Source organism: Schistocerca cancellata, chromosome 6 (assembly GCF_023864275.1).
Source record: "Schistocerca cancellata isolate TAMUIC-IGC-003103 chromosome 6, iqSchCanc2.1, whole genome shotgun sequence".
Classification (NCBI taxonomy): domain Eukaryota; kingdom Metazoa; phylum Arthropoda; class Insecta; order Orthoptera; family Acrididae; genus Schistocerca; species Schistocerca cancellata.
The window spans coordinates 333913472-333933069 of NC_064631.1; the positions used below are offsets into that span (position 1 = coordinate 333913472).

Sequence of the window (19598 nt, forward strand, 5' to 3'; positions counted from 1 at the left end):
CTACAGTGTTCCATGCATCTTTCATTGACTTTACAAATCATCTGCCCAATGTAAAAGGGGCCACACTTGCGGAGGATCTTGTAAACCCTAGCCTTGCAGAACTTCAAGTCATCTTTGATGGAACCCAAAAGTATGGTTGTCTTCAGTGAAGAGTGAAAAATCACTTTACATTGAGCTTCGTGGGAATCTCACCTATTGTTCTGACAGACTTCCCACATATGACATGAAAGCCATGGATTTAAATGTCTCTCTGTCTCTTCCATTCCTTATTTCCACCTTAGATTTTCTTTATAGTGCCTTATGTCTCTACTGTGGAGAAAACCATTTGCTTCAAGAACTCCCTTAAAGGGTAGAAACTCATCCTACAGACTGCTCTCATCCGTATGTGCTCTGTGAACCAAAGTTCTGAGAACACTCATCGCCCGGTAAGGATGGTGGCAGTTATCTGCATGTAAATACAAATCTGTACAAGTTTGCTTCCAATAAACTGTGAGTGCCAAGGTGCCATCATCTTTACAGTAATATAAAACATCCAAAAATGGAAGCTTTTCAATTTAAATTGTAAACTGAATTTTACTGTGGATGGAATTTAGATGGTTTAGAAATTCCGGTGGTTCCTCCTCACCATGGGGCCACACAACAAATGTGTCATCAACATATCTCCAAAATATTGTGGGATTCAAAGTTACAGATTCCAGTGCCCCTGAAGTTCACAGGCATAGCACTCCTAATAAGCGCTGTCTGCAGGATGAGCTCATACACATAAAGGCAGGTTTTGAACCAAATTGCCATCGCACAACAGAGGCATAAGGCACTATGAATAAAACCTGTGGTTGACACAAGAAATGTGGAAGAATATAAGGAGGGATTAAAATGCACAGCCCTCTTGTTATATGTGGGAAGCCTGAAAAAAAAAAAAGAAAGAAAGATCAGATCCTCATAGCTGCACTTCTGGGTTCCATTAATAATCACTTGAAGTTCTGCAAGGCTGGAATTTATAAGATCTCCAGCAAGTGTGGCCTTTTGTGCACCGTGCAAATGATTCTTAGTCCATGAAAGCTGCATTGAACACCATAGGTACACTCAGCTCTTACATCCCTCTAAATCAGCTGTGACTGACCACTGAATTGACACAAGTCACTCTATGCAGTATGAGAATGTTTAAATACTAGCATTTACATCATCTTTTTGGGACTCAGTCATGAAAGAAGCAGCTGAAATTAATTTGGCAAAGAATTTAATTAACAGAGATATTGGTTTCAATGTCAACAAATCATTGAATTTGACGGGTTTTTTAAAAGCTCACAAAGACATCAGTAGACTGCAGTTCTTAGTGATACATCAATATCCCAACATGAATCAATCACACACCCACAGGTTCAATTTATGCACAGCTTTTTGCTGCCAAAATTGTCTTTCATGCTTGTGTATCTATGGCTGCGTGTGCTGTGGTGTGGTCCATGGTTTAAAAGGACAGTGTGAGGGCTGTAGCTTCAGTCTGTTAGCTCACTTTGAAGATGGTCATAAGCAGTGATTGGTTTGGGGAAAAAAAAAGCCTGGTTTATACATTTTATAAAACCAAATTCCTTGAATAAGATTTTTAAAAAGGCTGGTTCTGTTGCCATCAAGGAGAAGATCTGATTTACCCATTAAAAGCTGGACTTGGTTTCTGAACAACTGAATCACCTGGATCTGAACATGTCTGTGGAGTTATCTTCCATTTCATGGGACTGTGCCGTTGGTATGGCAGGAGCTACTGGGTTTCTGTACAGTAATGAGACTGGTTGTCAAGCAGTGCTCCAGTCTCCAGTAGTGGGCTCCCCAGCATGTGATTTGTGATCTTCTTTCCTTTTTTGTAGGGTAAACTATGCAATACACCAGGCGCCAGTCACTTCCAAGCTCTGACACAGTGAGGATCATGTGTGGCACAAAAGCTGTTCTGAGTTTTTGTTATGGAAGAAAACATGAAAGATGGAGTGTCTGCTGGAGCATCACTGTGCGATTAAATTTTGTTTTCACCTGGGGAAAACCGCTTCTGAAATGCTTGCCTTGGCTAAAGAAGCTTACAAAGATGATGCCCGGTCAAGGACCCAGGTTTTCTGGTGGTTCAGTGACTTGAAGAATGGACAGGAGAATTGTCGAAGACATGGAACTCATCATACGTCAGCCCGCTACCACTTATAGAGACAAACAGTTGAATATAAAGAAATTAAAAAATTGAAGAGCATATCTCTACTTGTTTTGTTTCTATGCCAATATTATCTATGGCACAGAAAAGAACGAGGGAGAAAAGAAAATAATAATAATAATAATAATAATAAAACTCCGCCATTGCCGGTCCCAAGCCCGGATCCTCATCTTACAAGTGATGAGGGAGGAGGAGGGGGAGGAGTAACAACCTCGTAAAAAAACCTGGGTCCATCTGGCTCCGGATGGTAGCACCCTGTGAGGGCCCCTGCCTAGGGTTACGGGTGAAAACCGGTCAACGGTCTCATAGGCGGATGAGGAATTTTTAACTCCCAACGGCTGAGAGAGCGGAGGAACCAAAAATCTATAACTGCAAGCGTCTGTACCCAGATTGGGCGGCTTGTGGGCAGCGTCTGTTCCTCATGTTAGAGGCAGCTGTTTCAAGAAAACCTTCTAACGCTAACAACATTAGTCGTATTCCTGGTAGGTTACGCAAGTAATCTCCCCAACTTTGAAGAATTTCAACAGTTACAATCTTAATGCATGATGGAAATGTCTTTCAATAACGAAACTACCCCAGGTGGCCAATCCATTGTCGGCAACGACGCAAGCAGACCCATGGATTCTGGGGAGTCTGCAACACCATGCAAATCCAACAAGATTAAACCCAGAAAAATCTTCAACATAGCAACTCTCAACATAAACTCCCTTTTCAAAGTGGAAAAACTTAAGCACCTTACAGACCAGTTACACACGGAAGGCATACAAATTGTGGCGCTACAAGAAACTCGCTTCACTAATGAAAACACATTTGAATCAAACAAATTCAGAATATTTAAAGGAAAACCTGGAAAAATTGTAATGAAGAAATGCCCCCAGCTTGGCACAGCTTTTGCTGTAAACACAAAAATTCTGAACTCTGTCGAACATTTTTGGTCAACATCATCGAGAACATCTTTCCTCACTTTTCGATGTACAAATAAAAAATACACATTAATTAATGTTCACGCTCCCACAAATGACAAAAATAATGCTAAAAATAGGGAAAAAACAGATGAATTCTGGGAAAACCTAAAGGATCATATATCAGAAATCCCAGAAAACAATGCAAAAATACTTCTAGGAGATTTTAACGCTCAGATTGGAAAAGAAAAGAAATTCCGCGATATTGTCGGCAACTTTCCCGCACACAAACGAATCAACAAAAATGGAGAAAGGTTAATTATGCTCTGTAAGCAGTTTAAACTCAAGCTAATGTCAACACGTTTTAAACATCTTCCCAGAAAACAAAAAACCTGGGTATCTCCGATAAAGAGTATCGGGGAATTTCAAATAGATCACGTTGCCGTGAAAAAGAAATATTGAACACACGTGTCTGAAAATCTCTAAACCTCGACTCCGATCACTATCTCACGAAAATAAAAACTAAACTGATCCCACAAAACAAACAGAAAAGCAGAAGCGGTGAATATAAAAACAGAAATAAAATAAATTTTGATCTTACAACCCTGAGAAATTACAACCTTAAGTCCAACTCTAACCTCAAGGATTTTCAGAAAAAACTAAAGACATTCTCCCCTTCACAAAACCTCCAAGAATTTCAGAACAACTTGATTGAGGCAACAGAAACAACCTTTACAAAAAAGAGCAAACCGAGACACCCGTGGTGGGACAGCAACTGTAATGAAGTTCTGCATGAAAGACTTAAAGCCTGGAAAAAGTGAAACTCACATAAAACTGAAAACAACCTTGATGAATTTAAGCAAGCCAGAAAGAATGCCTCGAAAACTATTCGCAACACCAAGAGACAATATGAAAAACAACAACTGGACTCAATCGAAGAGAATTTCAAGAAATGCAACACGGCAGCTTGGTACAAAACATTCAACCAGAAACTCCGAGGATACCAGTCCCCTTGCCTAAACCTTATGAGAAATAATAAGACTCTTGCCACCAACAATACTGAAAACTGTGAAATCCTGGCTGAATATTTTGAGGCACTCCTAAACTGCCAAACACCCATCCAGACTCTCAGTTTTACGCAACCAGAAACATTACCAACACATTCAACACCTCCGACACAAGAGGAAATCACAAACATAATCAAAAATCTCAAAAACAGGAAAGCATGTGGAGAAGACACAATTACAGCAGAAATGCTCAAGCTTGGGGGAGAAACATCAGTAGAAGCACTACACAAAGAACTTGAACAAGTATGGGAAACCAAGAAAATCCCAAGTCACTGGAAAACTGCCCTAATTCACCCTTTGTTTAAAAAAAGGTGACAAAAGGGATGTTAACAACTATCGTGGAATATCGCTTCTCCCAGTCCCATACAAAATTCTATCAAAAGCCCTGCTCAATCGTGTATCACCAATTATAGAGGGAAAACTTGGAGAATATCAAGCTGGCTTCAGACCAGGAAGATCCTGCGCCGAACAAATTTTTAACCTCAAAACAACAATGAACTATTTATCTACAAGGGGCAAGAAATATTTCATAACATTCATTGATTTCAAAAAAGCTTATAACTCAATCGATAGGGACACACTCATCAAAACACTTCAAGAATGTGAAATAGATGAAACAACAATCACCATAATCAAAGAAACATTAAGAAATACAACATCAAAAGTAAAATTCCAAGGAAAAATTTCACGGCATTTCGAGGTCAAAACCGGCGTCAGACAAGGAGATGCGCTGTCCCCGGTACTCTTCAACTGTGTTCTGGATAAAGTCATAGTGGAATGGAGAAAACTCACGCAAAAACATGGAGTTGAGAAAGTCCAAATTGGAGGGAAGTGCTACAAAGCCATTGAAACCAACTGTTTTGCCTTCGCTGACGATCTCGCCTGTTTAGCTTACACACAAAAATACACAATAAAACAAATAGAATTACTTAAAGAAACTGCTGAAAAAGCAGGCTTGCAAATTTCATTTGAAAAGACAGAAATCATTACAAATATCAAAAATCCACCAAAGAAAATAACTACGAAATACGGGAAAATACAGGTATCTAAACATTTTAAATATCTTGGTGAACTAATTCAGCCTGTGGCAAAAGGTCATCCAGCCTGCAGGGCTAGAATACAAAAACTAGAGACAGCAACTCACTACTGCAGACAAATGTATTCAAAAAAATGTATATCCAAAAACATTAAACTCAGACACTACCAGACTGTCATTAGACTGCAGATACTATATGCATCAGAAACACTGGCAAATTTTACATACACAGAACAGATAGAAAATCGTGAAAGAAGAATTGTGAGGACAATTCTTGGACACAGGAAAATAACAGATGATCAAGGCAAGCCTGTATACAGACTAAAAAGCAACAAAGAAGTGTATACGAAGTGCAGCAAAATTACAGACGAAATTAGAAAAAGAAGATGCTCCTTTTATGCTCACATCATGAGGATGAACCCGAATAGGCTTACAAAACAAATATTTTCGTACATCGCAAATCTAAAAAATAAAAATTTATGGTTTATCAACACAGAAAGAGATCTAAAAGAAATGGACATAGATCAGGAAACAATATTTAACAGAAACCTTTGTAGAAAAAAACTGAATTCATTCACGGGTTTCGGTGTGAAAATTAAGAAGACTTGTGGAACTAAATGGTCTGAAGAGAGAAAAGCCGCCTTCAGCGCAAGAATGAAAGAAGTGTGGACTGAGAGAAAGAAGACTTCCCAGAAGTGCAAGAAATATCAGTTTTCACGGTCTTTAACAGCCAAATTTGTATAATAATAATAATAATAATAACATGATACATTACACCAGTATTGTGAGCAGACAAAATTACCTCCCTGATCTTGTATTTATACTGGGTGTCCCGTGAGGGATGGTCAATATTCAAGGCTATGATAGGAGCAGTCATTTTAAGCAAAAAATCATATGGGCATATTTCCTATTCCAAATGGTTCTAAGATAGAATAAATTTAATGTACATTTGTTTTTGGGCTAGTGGCGCACACATGTCTCTCTGACATTTTACTTTAGCCAAGTCTACCACATTGTTCCTCATCTTTGCTTAGGATGTCTCTCTGCCATTAATCTAGCCTGTTGAGCGTGTGGCTGTCCATTATGTGTTTAATTGTGTTTGTACACTTGCTGGCAAAAATGCCACACATCTATACTAATGAAGAATATGCAGGTATAGTGTATGCTTATGGCTTTGCGATTTTAGTGATCCTGCTTCTGCCAAAGAATATCAGCAGCACTTTCTGGCACATTTAATTCCTGATTGTAGTGTGTTTACCATAGTTTTCAGCACACTGTATGAACTGGTGTTCTTCCAAGTTCACATTTTTCTTTGAAAGGTGAAATTAACAACCTGTGCAGTAAAAGCAATGCATTGTTGAAATGGTGCGATGTAGTCTTGCTACAAACCCACAGTGACTGACTGCTTGTGCCAATGTCCCACGAATACATTTATGAATCAGAGGTTAATGTGACAAAAGTATGTATTTTTCAATTGATACTTTGCAAAATGCATGTTGTATTGTTTACTAACTGTTGTAAATGGGTAAATATGACAATGTACTGAATAATACAGAAAATAAACAATAATGTACATTAAATGTGTTCTACCTTAGAAGCCATTCAGAATAAGATGTATGTCCATACTTCCTACAGAAGTATTTAGCTTCAAATGATCGCTCCAGTCATATCCCTGAACATTGACCATTCCTCGGACACTGTCAATCCTCTACAAGCCTGAGGAGCTTGCTCCATGTGTAACATGCTGTTAAAATGTACGAGGGTTGGAACTTAAATAGTGGCAACTATTTATTCACTCCTGATACAAAAGAGATACGAGTTTGCACCTGTTACTGTCCTTCAAAGTAGTCACCAGTGTTGTGTAGCACCTGTTGCCAGGACCTGGCGAATCTCTGGAACAGTTCTGAAGCGAATGCCACGAAGTGGTTCCTTCATCTTCGGAATCATATCAAAGTCACAAGGACTTAAGTCTGGGTAGTATGGTGGATGGTACAGTACTTCCCAGTCCCATAGACTGATCAGAGCAGCCACAGCTTGCGCTGTATGCGCCCACGTACTGTCGTGGAAAATGATGGGTGGGTTGTGCAGAAAGTGTCACCGCTTCTTTTGTAAAGCTGGTTGCAGGTGATGCTCCAAAACTGAACAGTAATACTGTGTCATGACGGTCTGCCGTGGAGGAACGTAATGCGTTAGGATAACACCATCACAGTCGCACACGAGAATCACCATAACTTTCACCATACTGGGCTTTGACGCACTTTCCACTTTCGCGGCAACCCATAATGATGCCATTCATTGGACTGGTGTTTCAGTTTTGGCTCATACAATGTGGCCCACGTCTCATCCAGTGGTACGATAGGGCGTAAGACAACCTCTCCTTCACACTCATAAAGCTCCCAATGCGTCTGAGCAGCATTGTAATGCACCCATTTCTGCATTTCCGTCAAATCATGCGGAAACCATCGTGATGCAATTTTTCACATGCCCAGGCATTCCCTCAGGATGTGAAACACAGTTGTATATGATAATCCGGTTTCGTGGGCGAGCTCACGAATCGTATGGCGCCGATCACTGTCCACTAATGTGGTAACAGCCTGCACTTTTTCTTCAGAGACACTAGGATGACCTGTCTGATGCACGTCTACCACAGTTTGCCAATCTTCATTGAAGGCTTTTACCCAACATGCCACTGTTCTGTACAGCAATGCCGATTCTGTGCACGCCTCTTGAAGGCCTTGATGACACTGTCGTGCTGTACAACCTCTGGCACATTCAATCTTGATCCAACTCTGTTGTTCCTGTTTTGAAAACATACGTTACACTGCTCGCTCACTAGTGACTGTGTTTCCCTCAACTGTGTGCACGCCGGTAACGTGGGATGGGCGAGTCCATTTGCTCGGAGGTAAGGTAGGTATGTCAACAACGTGTGCTATCAGCGACAATAGTAGATTCCATTGCATAGTGTCTCCACAGCAGTGTTGCCACTATTTAAGTTCCAACCTACATATAAGACAACATTGATTTGTGTCTCCATGTCTGCAGCTTGTGGTCTAGTCGTTAGCATTGCTGCCTCTGGATCACCAGGTCCCGGGTTCGATTCCAGGCCGAGTTGGGGATATTCTATGCCCGGGGACTGGGTGTTTATGTTGTCCTCCTCATTTCATCTCCATCATCATCATTCATGACCGTGGCTAATTGGACTGTGTAAAAATTGAACTGTATCAACATTGGAACTTTGTACGGGCTCTGATGGCCATACAGTTGAGTGCCCCACAAACAAAACATCATCATCATCATCAAACTGTCTCCACCATAATTGTCTGGAACACTTTTCACAGCATAAGAGGTATCAAATGGATCACCCCAGCCTCAGCTTTCCATACATCTGAAGAGGCCCACAGGTTCCAAGTGGCTCCCTCCACAACAAAAGTATGTCACCTAGGTGATATGGAACTTCAGATATTTCGTCATAAGTCAACCAATGCATTATGGCAGAGACTGTTCTAGACTTGAATATTCTCATGCTCTGCCTCATTCCATCACATACATTCACAACCATCTTGAAAGACATACTGTCAATTTGTGGTAAGTAGCTCCACCCATTGCACCCTCTGTCTACAGGTGCCAGCAATTCCTGAATGGAAGAGGTTTATGTTGTCTTTGGTGACAGAAGTGTAGTGTACCTTTTCGGTCATTCATTAATTCACCACCAAGGGGCTGCAACATGTTTATTTGTCAATGATAGACAAAAGCAAATGCCACATTTACCAATCAAATCCGTTTCCCAACAACACTACATAGCTCATTAACAATTTAAGACTTACTTAAATGCTTCTACACTATTTTTACAGGAAATGTATTTTTCTTAAAAGCCCACTTAAAAACTGCATATAAGAACTCACTTAATGAACTGAAAATAATTCCACTACATAAACACAAGCTGAGTGAAGTTATTATGTCTACTTGCACATGAGAATGGGACAGGAAACTGTGGGATGTATAGTCTGAAAAACATGCAGCAATCATGGTGGGGAAAGTCACATTTCACAGAAGAACACTATGACTGCCATACAGGATGACTAGAAATGTTTCCCTACAAGCAGTGTAGAATAGTGTGCAGAGATTTATGTAGAATCTCTCCATATGCATTTCTTGTGTTAGTATTATTAGTAACTCATACCTGCATTTCATGTAGTACTAACGGACTTTAAGGAAAATAAACGCACCCAGTGCAAGTCTGTGCATTGTGCCGCCAGTGAGCTCCAGAAGAATCGTTATAACACTTTGAAACACCCTGTAGTTGGTTCTTATGACATAGTGAGGTAGAGAGAGTAGGTATTCACTTGATTACTTTTCATTTTACGCACCTACAGAGAAGGGGAGCGCATGACCACATCCAGCGACCCCCTTTCTATCACTTCTCTTATTCTCCCCCACTCCTTCTAGCCTATCACGCCCTCAGAACACCAATTATCCCTTAAAAAGGTTCTACTGCACTTAGATTGGGTAAACACTTTTCATATTTATTCTTCATCCACCTCATTGAACAATGATAATTAACTTTGCACCATTAAAACTATACTTTTAATAATCTGCAATTTTTCCTTTCTCTGCAACGCAGAAACTATTAGCCAAACAGAAAAAAAAATGAAATTGACCTTTTCTGTAGAATACTTAATGCAGTTTAATTTTTTACTGAGAAACATTTTCAGTAGAAGCTAAAGTTTCCAAGTTATTCACGAAAACCTTATAAAAGTGACCTATAAATGTCCCTCCACCCTCATGCTCACACCCCACAGGCAAGGATTTTTATTTTGTAGTTTATGGCACACCCTACTAACACTGTACAAAAATTTGCAAGTACACAAATTTTTCCCTTAATTGACCTTTTTTGTCCAAGTTGAATAGGCTACTTGTGCTTATCATCACTTCAAGAATGACCTACAGTATGTGATGAGTGCAAGTAAATCTTTTCTCCATAGACATGACAGATTGTCAAGATGGATAACCCATTTTAATTAGTGGAATGTTCTTGCTAACAAAATGAGTTTTCTGGAAAATGATTGTGTGTGGTGGGACACATGATTTTGTTGCATGTTATCCCTCTCAACTCTTGTATGAACTGATACACTGTAGGAAGTATGAGGGTGAGTCAAATGAAAACCTTAAATTTGTAATAACAAATCGAAATTTTGTGCCACTATCCTGTAAGTTGGTAAGTGTGCTACAAACAGTGTGCAGAATGGCCTGTAGGTGGCAGCATATTGCAGATGCACACATACCATCGCAGTAGCGCACATACCATCGCAGTACCAGTATAAAGATGGCCGCCCCACTAGCGACTTGCACCAGGGAAGAACAGCTTTCTGTTATTCGGTTTTTGCGTAGTGAAGGTGTGAAACCTATTGAAATTCATCGACGAATGAAGGTTCAGTATGATGACGCATGTTTGTCACAGCAACAAGTCTACAAATGGAGTAGGAAGTTCGCAAATGATGTGACTTCAGAGTAAGATGCTCCTCGTCCAGGTCAGGCACAACAAGTTGTGACTCCACAGAGCATTGCAGCAGTTGAAGCCATAGTGAAGGAAAACTGCCGATGACACTGGATGACATTGCAGCATGTTAACAGATTAGTCATGGGTCAGCACAACACACTGTGCATGATGTGCTCCAGTTTCACAAAGTGGCTGCAAGATGGGTGCCACAGCAGCTGACTCCTGAAATGAGACAACGACATGTTGATGTTTGTGAAGAACTTCTTTGGCACTTTGAACGAGAAAGTGGTGGTTCCTTGCAAGAATCGTTACTGGGGACGAAACCTGGGTTCACTTCCACCAACCAGAAACAAAGAGAGTGAGCAAGGAATGGCGCCATTCCTCATCACCAAAACTAAAGAAGTTTCAAACAGAACCATCAGCAGGGAAGGTTATGTTGTCTCTCTTTTGGGATGAAAAAGGCATCATTTTGGAGCATTACATGCCTAGAGGGACCACTGTCACCAGTGTATCATACACAAATCTCCTAAAAAATCATCTGCGGCCTGCAATCAAATCAAAGCGACATGGATTGCTGTCAGCAGGTGTCCTTTTGCAACATGACAATGCAAGGCCCCACACTGGCCATACAACAGTTGCAACAATCACAGACATGCATTTTGAGTGTCTTCCTCATCCACCATACTCACCAGTCCTCGCCCCAAGTGATTTCCATGTGTTTGGACCACTCAAAGACGCAATGGGAGGAAAGAAGTTCCGTTCTGATGAAGAGGTACACCACGCGGTGCACGAGGGGTTGCGTGGACTACCAAAAGAATTTTTTTCTAAAGGAATTTATGCACTTTGTAAGCACTAGAGGACTTGCATTGAGTGTGGAGGAGATTATGTTGAAAAGTGATACAGCTTTGTACCACTTCTGCACAATAAACAATATTTAAAAAAATATTTCAGGTTTTCATTTGACTCACCCTCGTATAGTTTTTAAAAATATATCAATATACATTTCGAAAGCATTCAAACACTCCCTTCAATGCTGGTGCTGAAACTTACCACAAAAGTGAAAGGCAGAGTGACCGAAGTTGTCTACCGCACTGTGAACAACCTCCTCCCCCCCCCTTCCCCCCTCATGAGCACTCTGTTGTATGCAGCAAGAAGATATGACTACACTTGTAAGATAAAATATATTTCCTTTTGGCTCTACTTGATATGTGACAACTACAGGGTCAGCTATAGTTTTTGAAAATTGGAATATACACTAACTTCTAGCTTAGCAAAAGCAGCTTAAGAAAATTACTTCCAGTGTGTGTTTATTCTCATGTTTAAGTGAGCAGCTTTTGTGGAAACAGCAGCTTTATGATCAAGCAGTTTTCCATTTAAGTCAATCCTGTGTCTCCTTATTTGTCATCACTGAATTAGTGATGTCACTCATTCATTAATTGTAAAAAAAAGAAACTATTATATTAAATTCTGACTTCGCTAAAAAATTATCTGACCTGTCTTTGCATGGAGATGCCAGAATGCTTCTTACAGCAAAAACACATATTCTCAGGTAACAGTCACTAAATATAGGGTGAAAAGTATTTAAACCGACAAACTCTGGGAGGTTGTAGGGGACATCAAAACAAATATTTTTCCCTAATGTCATTTTTTCCTATGAGGAGTATTTAAACCAGTAGAGGAAGATTTCTCTGGCGGCAAATTAATTAAACCAACAAACACTTTTCCATTTTTTATGACCAAGAGACAACACATTCACACAACCCAATTTCAGTTACAGTAGATTTTCAAAAATGCCTCCATTGACATGTAAACAAAGGTTACACCGTCGGATCATGTTCTGTCTGACACGGGCAAAAACCCCAGGAGTATCCTGAATTGTTTCTGCTGCTGCTACTATCTGGCAACCAGATCCTCTTCTGATGCAACAGGAGTTGTGTAAACAATGTTGCACATCTCTCCCCACACAAAAAAGTCAAGAGAGGACATATCTGGGGATCAAGCAGGCCATAGTACAGGACCACCTCTGCCAATCCACGTTTCTGGGAACCGTCGGTCTAGGAATCGACGCACATGACGACTGAAATGTGCTGGCGCCCCGTCATGTTGGAACCACATGCGTTGTCTTGCAGGGAGCAGGACATCTGGTAATGCTCTGGCGAGAAAATTGTAATAGAACCTGCCATTTAATGGCATAGGTAGCAGATACGGCCCAATTAAACAGTCCCCAACAACACTGAGCCACACATTAACGAAGATGAGCGCTAGTAACTGTGGCATGGGGTTATCCTCACTCCAAACATGTGAATTATGCAAGTTGAAGACTCCATCATGCCTGAACATTGCTTCGTCGGTAAACAACACAGAGGATGGAAATGTAGGATGCATTTCACACTTTTCCAGGTACCATTGCGAAAACTGTGCTCTGAGTGGATAATCAACTGGTTCCAGGTTGTGGACCCGCTGTAAGTGAAATGGATGTAACAATTGCTCTCGAAGGATTGTTCTTACATTCGTCTGATTTGTCCCCATGTTACATGCAATTGCACGAGTGCTGATTGAAGGATCCTGCATGCTGCAAGACAGCTTCCTCAAATTGCAGCATTCTTACCGTGCGACGGCGTCCCTGTCCAGGTAAACTGCTAAATGACCCGGTCTCACGCAGACGTTGGTACACAGCAGCAAAGGTCATATGATGCGGGATACGGTGATTAGGATATTGTTGATAAACCCGCTGTGCAGGTCATCCATTGCGATGAGCAACGTAGTACGCACCAACCATATCAGTGTACTCACTCCAGGTGTATCGCTCCATTAGTAAACAGAGACAATGCACTACTCCACTGGTGGACAGTAGTTGCCTACAACTGAAGAGCGTAATACGCCCTCTAACAACTGAAGATCATAATATGGCCTGTAACAACTGAAGAGCATAATACGGCCTCCACCGGTTTAAATAATCCTCATAGGAAAAAATGACACTAGGGAAAAATATTTGTCTTTATGTCCCATACAACCTCCTAGAGTTTGTTGGTTTAAATACTTTCCATCCTGCATACTACATCGAATTGTAATTAAATGGAATACACAAGATAAAGCTGTACAAGGTAAAAACTATAGAGAAAAGCTGAGATTAGCCTGTATTCAACAAATAATTGAGGATGTGGGGTGCAAATGCTACTCCGAGATGAAGAGGTTGGTACAGGAGAGGAATTTATGTTGGACCACATCAAACAAGTCTGCTTTTCTCATTGAAACATCTTTGTACTTGACTTAAGCAAGTGCTCATCAAACTGGACCTCACCCTCTCCAGGCACATCTGCAACTGCCATTCAGTAGATAGATGAACAGATAACATACCAGCGGACCACATGGCAGGCAATGCTGTGGTGATTTACTGGAACATTTCATTAGGCGTGAATGGGACTCCGTTGCAGACTGCATCAGTGAGTGCTTGCCACAGAAAGAAATCAAGAGGAGTCAAGTTGGGGAACCTTGCAGACCCTTTTACTGGACCAATCCATCCTATCCAATGATCAGGAAAGTTTTCATGCAATAACTGCATTACAACATGGGAAGGGTAAGCTAAACAGCCATCACGTTGGAGCCACATATACTGCATTTGTTCAGAGAGATTTCTTCTAGAAATTGATGAAATAAGTTCCCACAGTCAAATTTTCTACACTGCCACGACACTCATTGCTGTTGTACCTGGCAAAGCTAACTTGGGTTTCCTGCTGCCCAGTAGAGCATGTTCACAAATTTAAATTACTGCAGTTAGCCATTATCAGCAAAGAACTAGAGCTTAAAAAATGTACCATGATCTCTCAGGCATTGCAAACAAACAGAATTCTAGACAATGTTCGGCATCACATCCTTTGACTTCTCAATGTAATTGGAGATAAAAGGTGTGGAATGTATGTTGATACAAGATGTGACTGGCTAAAGAGAATCATCTGGATGATCCTATATTCCTTGGTAATACATCTCATGGCATCATTTAGACTGATAAGCATCATAGCCAGAAAAGCTTTTTTGTTTGTTCCATCAGTTGCAGTCTTCTTCCATGTTCAACTGTCCATTCACACTAGTGTCCTAATAATTTGTGCAAGAGCCTCACATATTTGACATCGATGATCAGGATACAGACACACATCAGTTCCATGAACTCATTTTTTTTACACTCAATATTTAGGCATGCCTAACCTCTAGTCATTGGTGTTCATGTCTGTGAGCAAGAAATTACATGAAATGATCTGTCAGTTCAGCAGTGAAGATAAGCAAACAGTCTAAAAGCTTGAGACGACAATTTAGCATGGCCTGAGAGCCTCATTTGCATGTGATCACACTGCCGTGGCCAATTCAAGTGCTTTGCCTTTCAATGAAATACCACAGTTTTTTGAACACTTGTGCAGACAGTATCAATTCCAACACTGTCTCAGTGTACACATCTTGTCAAAAGCTTTTGAATGGCATTAAGTTGTATATAATTCCATTAAAAAAATCATAATTGCTCCAATACATAAATTCATACAAGGCTTAAAAATTATGTGCCACTCCACGTACTATCATTTGTCAAAAATCTTGTTTCAATACTGGTGTTACGTCTTATATGAATAAGCCTCTATCTATATATCAGCCCTCCCCCAGCATTTCTGTACTTCTGAATGTCTCTTAAATAATGTGCGCACCCTTTATGAATATCTTTCTTTTCTTTTTAATAGTTTCTGCTTTCTTGTCAACCATATGGGTTGACTCACACTGTGTTTCAAAATATGCATGTTCGAATTTTCTGAAGGTTGTAAGTAATTTTAGGTGAAGCAGAAGTAATGGAATACAGATGTCTTAAAAATGAGATTGAGAGTATATTTGCAAAATGGGAAAGTAGCAATGGCTAGAGGAGAAATGCAAAGCTGTAGAAGCTATGGGAACAGAAGCTTACATCTGCCTATGCAAAAATTAAAAAATCTTTCGACGAAGAGGACTAATACTAAATCAAGAGTTCAGATAGTAAATGAGTACTAAGCAATGAAAGGGAAAATGAAGTGAGGGAGGAATGCAAGAAGGGCTATATAATTGAAATAAATTTTAAAATGATATTATGCAAAGTGAAGAGAAAGTAGAAGAGATGGGAGATATGATGCTGCGAGATGAATTTGACAGCCCACTGAAAGACTTAAGGTGAAATGTGGCATCTGGAATAGACAATATTCTCACAAAATTATTGAGATCCTAGGAAGAACATACTGTGACAAAACTATTCCATCTGATACATAAGATATATGAGACACATAAAGTACCTTAAAGCTCCAAGAAGAAAGTAATAATTCCAAACACAAAGAAGGAAGATGCTGACAGATGTGAATACTAAGCAACAATAAGATTAATAATGGTTCCAAAATATTGACACAAATTATTTACACAAGAACAGAAAGACTGGTAGAAGCAACTTGAGAAAGATCAATTTGGGTTTCAGAGAAATATAGGAACATGTTGAGGCAATAGTGAACCTATGACTTACCTCAAAAGACAGACAGAAGAAAGGCAAGGCCAAGTTTACTGTAATTGTCACTTAACAGAACAGGTGCAAAGATAAAATACAGGGAAAGAAAGGTTACCTGTAACTTTTACAGAAACCAGACTGCTGTAATAGGAGCTAAATGATATGAAAAGAACACAGTAGTGGAAAAGACGTGAGGCACGGTTGTAGCCTATCACTAATGTTATTCCATTTGTATGATGAGCAAAGAATAAAGCAAATGAAAGAGAAATCTGGAATATGAATTGAGTTTCCAGCAGAACTAATAGAAAATTTAAGTTTGTCTGACGACATTCAAGTGTAGATGGTAAAGGATATGGAAGATCAGTTAGAAAGAATGGGGGGGGGGGGGGTCTTCAAAAGCTGCTATAAGATGAACACCAACAAAAGAAAAACAGGTTAATGAATGTGATTCTCTTGAAACAGAAGATGCTGATGAAATCAGAGCAGTAAATGAGACACTAAAAACAGTCTGTGAGTTTTGCTATTTAGGCAGCAAGCTAACTGACAATGGCCAAAGTAGGGAGGATGTATAATGCAGACTGGTTTTATATATATATAAAAAGAAAGATGATGAGACTTACCAAACAAAAGCGCTGGCAGGTCGATACACACACAAACAAACACAAACATACACACAAAATTCAAGCTTTCACAACAAACGGTTGCTTCGTCAGGAAAGAGGAAAGGAGAGGGAAAGGAGTCATTCCAATCCCGGGAGCAGAAAGACTTACCTTAGGGGGAAAAAAGGACAGGTATACACTCGCACACACACACACACACATATCCATCCGCATATACACAGACACAAGCAGACATAAGCTTGTATAGGAAAGACTAGTGTGGACACTGTAAATTCAAAGAAGCAAATAAAAAATGTCATCGATCATATTGTTCGGTGATTACTACAGTCATCCACTTATTCACACACACACACACACACACACACACACACACACACACACACACGCGCGCGCGCGCGCGGACCACAGTTTGTGCGATGGAGTGTGACAGTGTAAAAAACGTTCAGGATACAGCCGATTAGCAGCTCTTCCATCACCTCAGCTTCGCCGTACACAAGGAGCACGTCTGAGTATTCAGCAAACGTGTACTGCACCACGTTTCCTCTATTGGTGATGCACAGGTATTGACTCGGTCTCACAGTAAAGCAGACAATAAGTAACATCCGGGGATTGTTTGACGAAGTACACGTCATCATGTCTACCCTGTTGCACACCAGGACAGGATACTAAGTAACATGTGGGGATTGTTTGACGTAGTACACATCATTGTGTCTACCCTGTTGCACACCAGGACAGGGGACTCGGAGACGTTTCTCTTGCCCTAAGCAGACGTTGACGAGGTACACATCTGAATTGAAACTGTGGTAAAATGGAAACAATACGATTCCGGACATGGGTTCCTATTGAAAACGCTCTGTACTCATTATCCTCTATATATCCTAGAAGTTTGTAACGGGAATTCTGAGCACCCTGCATAATGAAACATGTATTGCAGCATGGAGTAAAATGAATATACCTGCTACGAATGAATTTCAAATGATCTCATCGTGTACAAATAATTATTTCAGAAGCTTGGCAAACAATATTTGTACACACAGTAGTGAGCATTGAAGTTACGTGTTGCTGTAGAAGCCACGTAGAACTTCTGTGACAAGATTGTTGCTAAATATAATTATTTTTTCCAGACGCGTCAACAAATGTGTGGGTTCGTTAAACAGTCAATAAACTCTCCATTCTCCCAAATGCGAAGGGTTAAGCGCGTACGCATATTTACTTTGCAATACGTTTCTCGAAGCTATAAAGTTTTCTGTAATGAAACTCGCTCACTTACGAATACTGAAGCACATCTCATGATCATGGAACTGTTCTGGGCCAGAGTCGACGTTGTCACAAAGTCCTCTGAGACGGTGTAGCAACACTTCTACAGCTGAATCTAGCACGCTACCTTGTAACAGATACTCTTGACTAGGAACAATGCTGCTATTCATCGCAGCCGTAAGGCTTTCCATTGCTGTGCTAAGGGGTTGTGCCATTTTCTGTAATAAAAGAAGTACAGTTTTACTGATATAATGTTGTGCGAGAGAAAACATAGCACAAAGACAAAATCGATAGCCACAAAAAGGTAAAATTAACTTACACAGAGAACAAGCAACGAATGCTATTTTTCTTTTTAACCTAGAAATCTGACACATTCTTTCATAACAACCCACAACATAAACTACACCAGATAGCCGAATAGTTTACAAACAAAGTCAAACATCATAAACTCGAAGAGACAACAGATATGCAAACCTCAGCTACCGGCTGGAGGCACCGATTTGATTGTGTTTGGACTGTGCCTGTGCCAAGATCATATCGAGATAAGTCGTATATCGACTTTTGTAGTCGTTCGAGACGTTTCGTCAGAGTGCCACCAAAGCGTCAACCCGTTCCAGAATGAGATTTTCACTCTGCAGCGGAGTGTGCGCTGATATGAAACTTCCTGGCAGATTAAAACTGTGTGCCCGACCGAGACTCGTACTCGGGACCTTTGCCTTTCGCGGGCAAGTGCTCTACCATCTGAGCTACCGAAGCACGACTCACAGCCGGTACTCACAGCTTTACTTCTGCCAGTATCTCGTCTCCTACCTTCCAAACTTTACAGAAGCTCTCCTGCTCAGATGGTAGAGCACTTGCCCGCGAAAGGCACAGGTCCCGAGTTCGAGTCTCGGTCCGTCAACCCGTTCTTTGGCGTGCTTTTTATTCGGGTTATTTCTGCCATCTTTTCTGTGAATATTTCCGCAACATTCGCGATCATAATGAGGAGAAAGCTGAGAGATTTCAGCATCGATAATGAGGGCCTGTTTTGTGGCTACTGTGGTACCCAAGAAGAAATTGAGGAACTTTTGACGCAGCTGAAGTGCATTGGGTATTCATATTCGGAGAGGAGAAGCTTTCACAAGCAAAAACATTCGGATGCATCCAGAAGTAAGTGAATAAGAGTGATATTTTATTCTGTTTTACTGCCCTGTAATGCTCTCAGCGCGAACAAATATGGTTACAATTGTCTGTTATCTCAACACTTTACGGTGTAGGGATACATGTCGGTACTCCTACCAAGTGGTCACAAAAACTAGTGTTCTGACTGTAGAAACCAAGTTTTGCCCTACTTTCCGACCATTTCGATGTAAACATTGTTTCTACGTTTGCAGATTGTAAAAGATTCTTCTTTAGCCTTAAGAAAGGGAATGTAGCGATAAGATTTTTCGGATGCCCGTTCTTAGTAGAAACTGTGAGCCGCCGGGAGTGCGTACTCGGCCCCAAGTACCGAGAGAAAAAAGAAATTGCTGTTCTGGTTTGTACCATGTTT

General features: G+C 40.5%; 1 protein-coding gene across 2 annotated transcripts in view; it reads right to left on the reverse strand.

Annotated features, from left to right (window-relative positions):
• LOC126191019 (mediator of RNA polymerase II transcription subunit 18) overlaps positions 1-18576 on the reverse strand; it is a 39728-nt gene extending 21152 nt beyond the window's left edge. Inside the window, exons 1-2 of one of the 2 annotated variants that reach the window (XM_049931717.1) lie at positions 18387-18576; positions 18195-18285 (exon numbers count right to left, since the gene is read on the reverse strand). In XM_049931717.1, coding sequence (XP_049787674.1) covers positions 18195-18282 — 88 coding nt within the window. In that variant the 5' untranslated portion in view covers positions 18283-18285; positions 18387-18576. Of the gene's footprint in view, positions 1-18080; positions 18286-18386 lie in introns of both variants that reach the window. The other variant, XM_049931716.1, reaches the window with a different exon arrangement.
• Positions 18577-19598: the final 1022 nt, after the last annotated feature.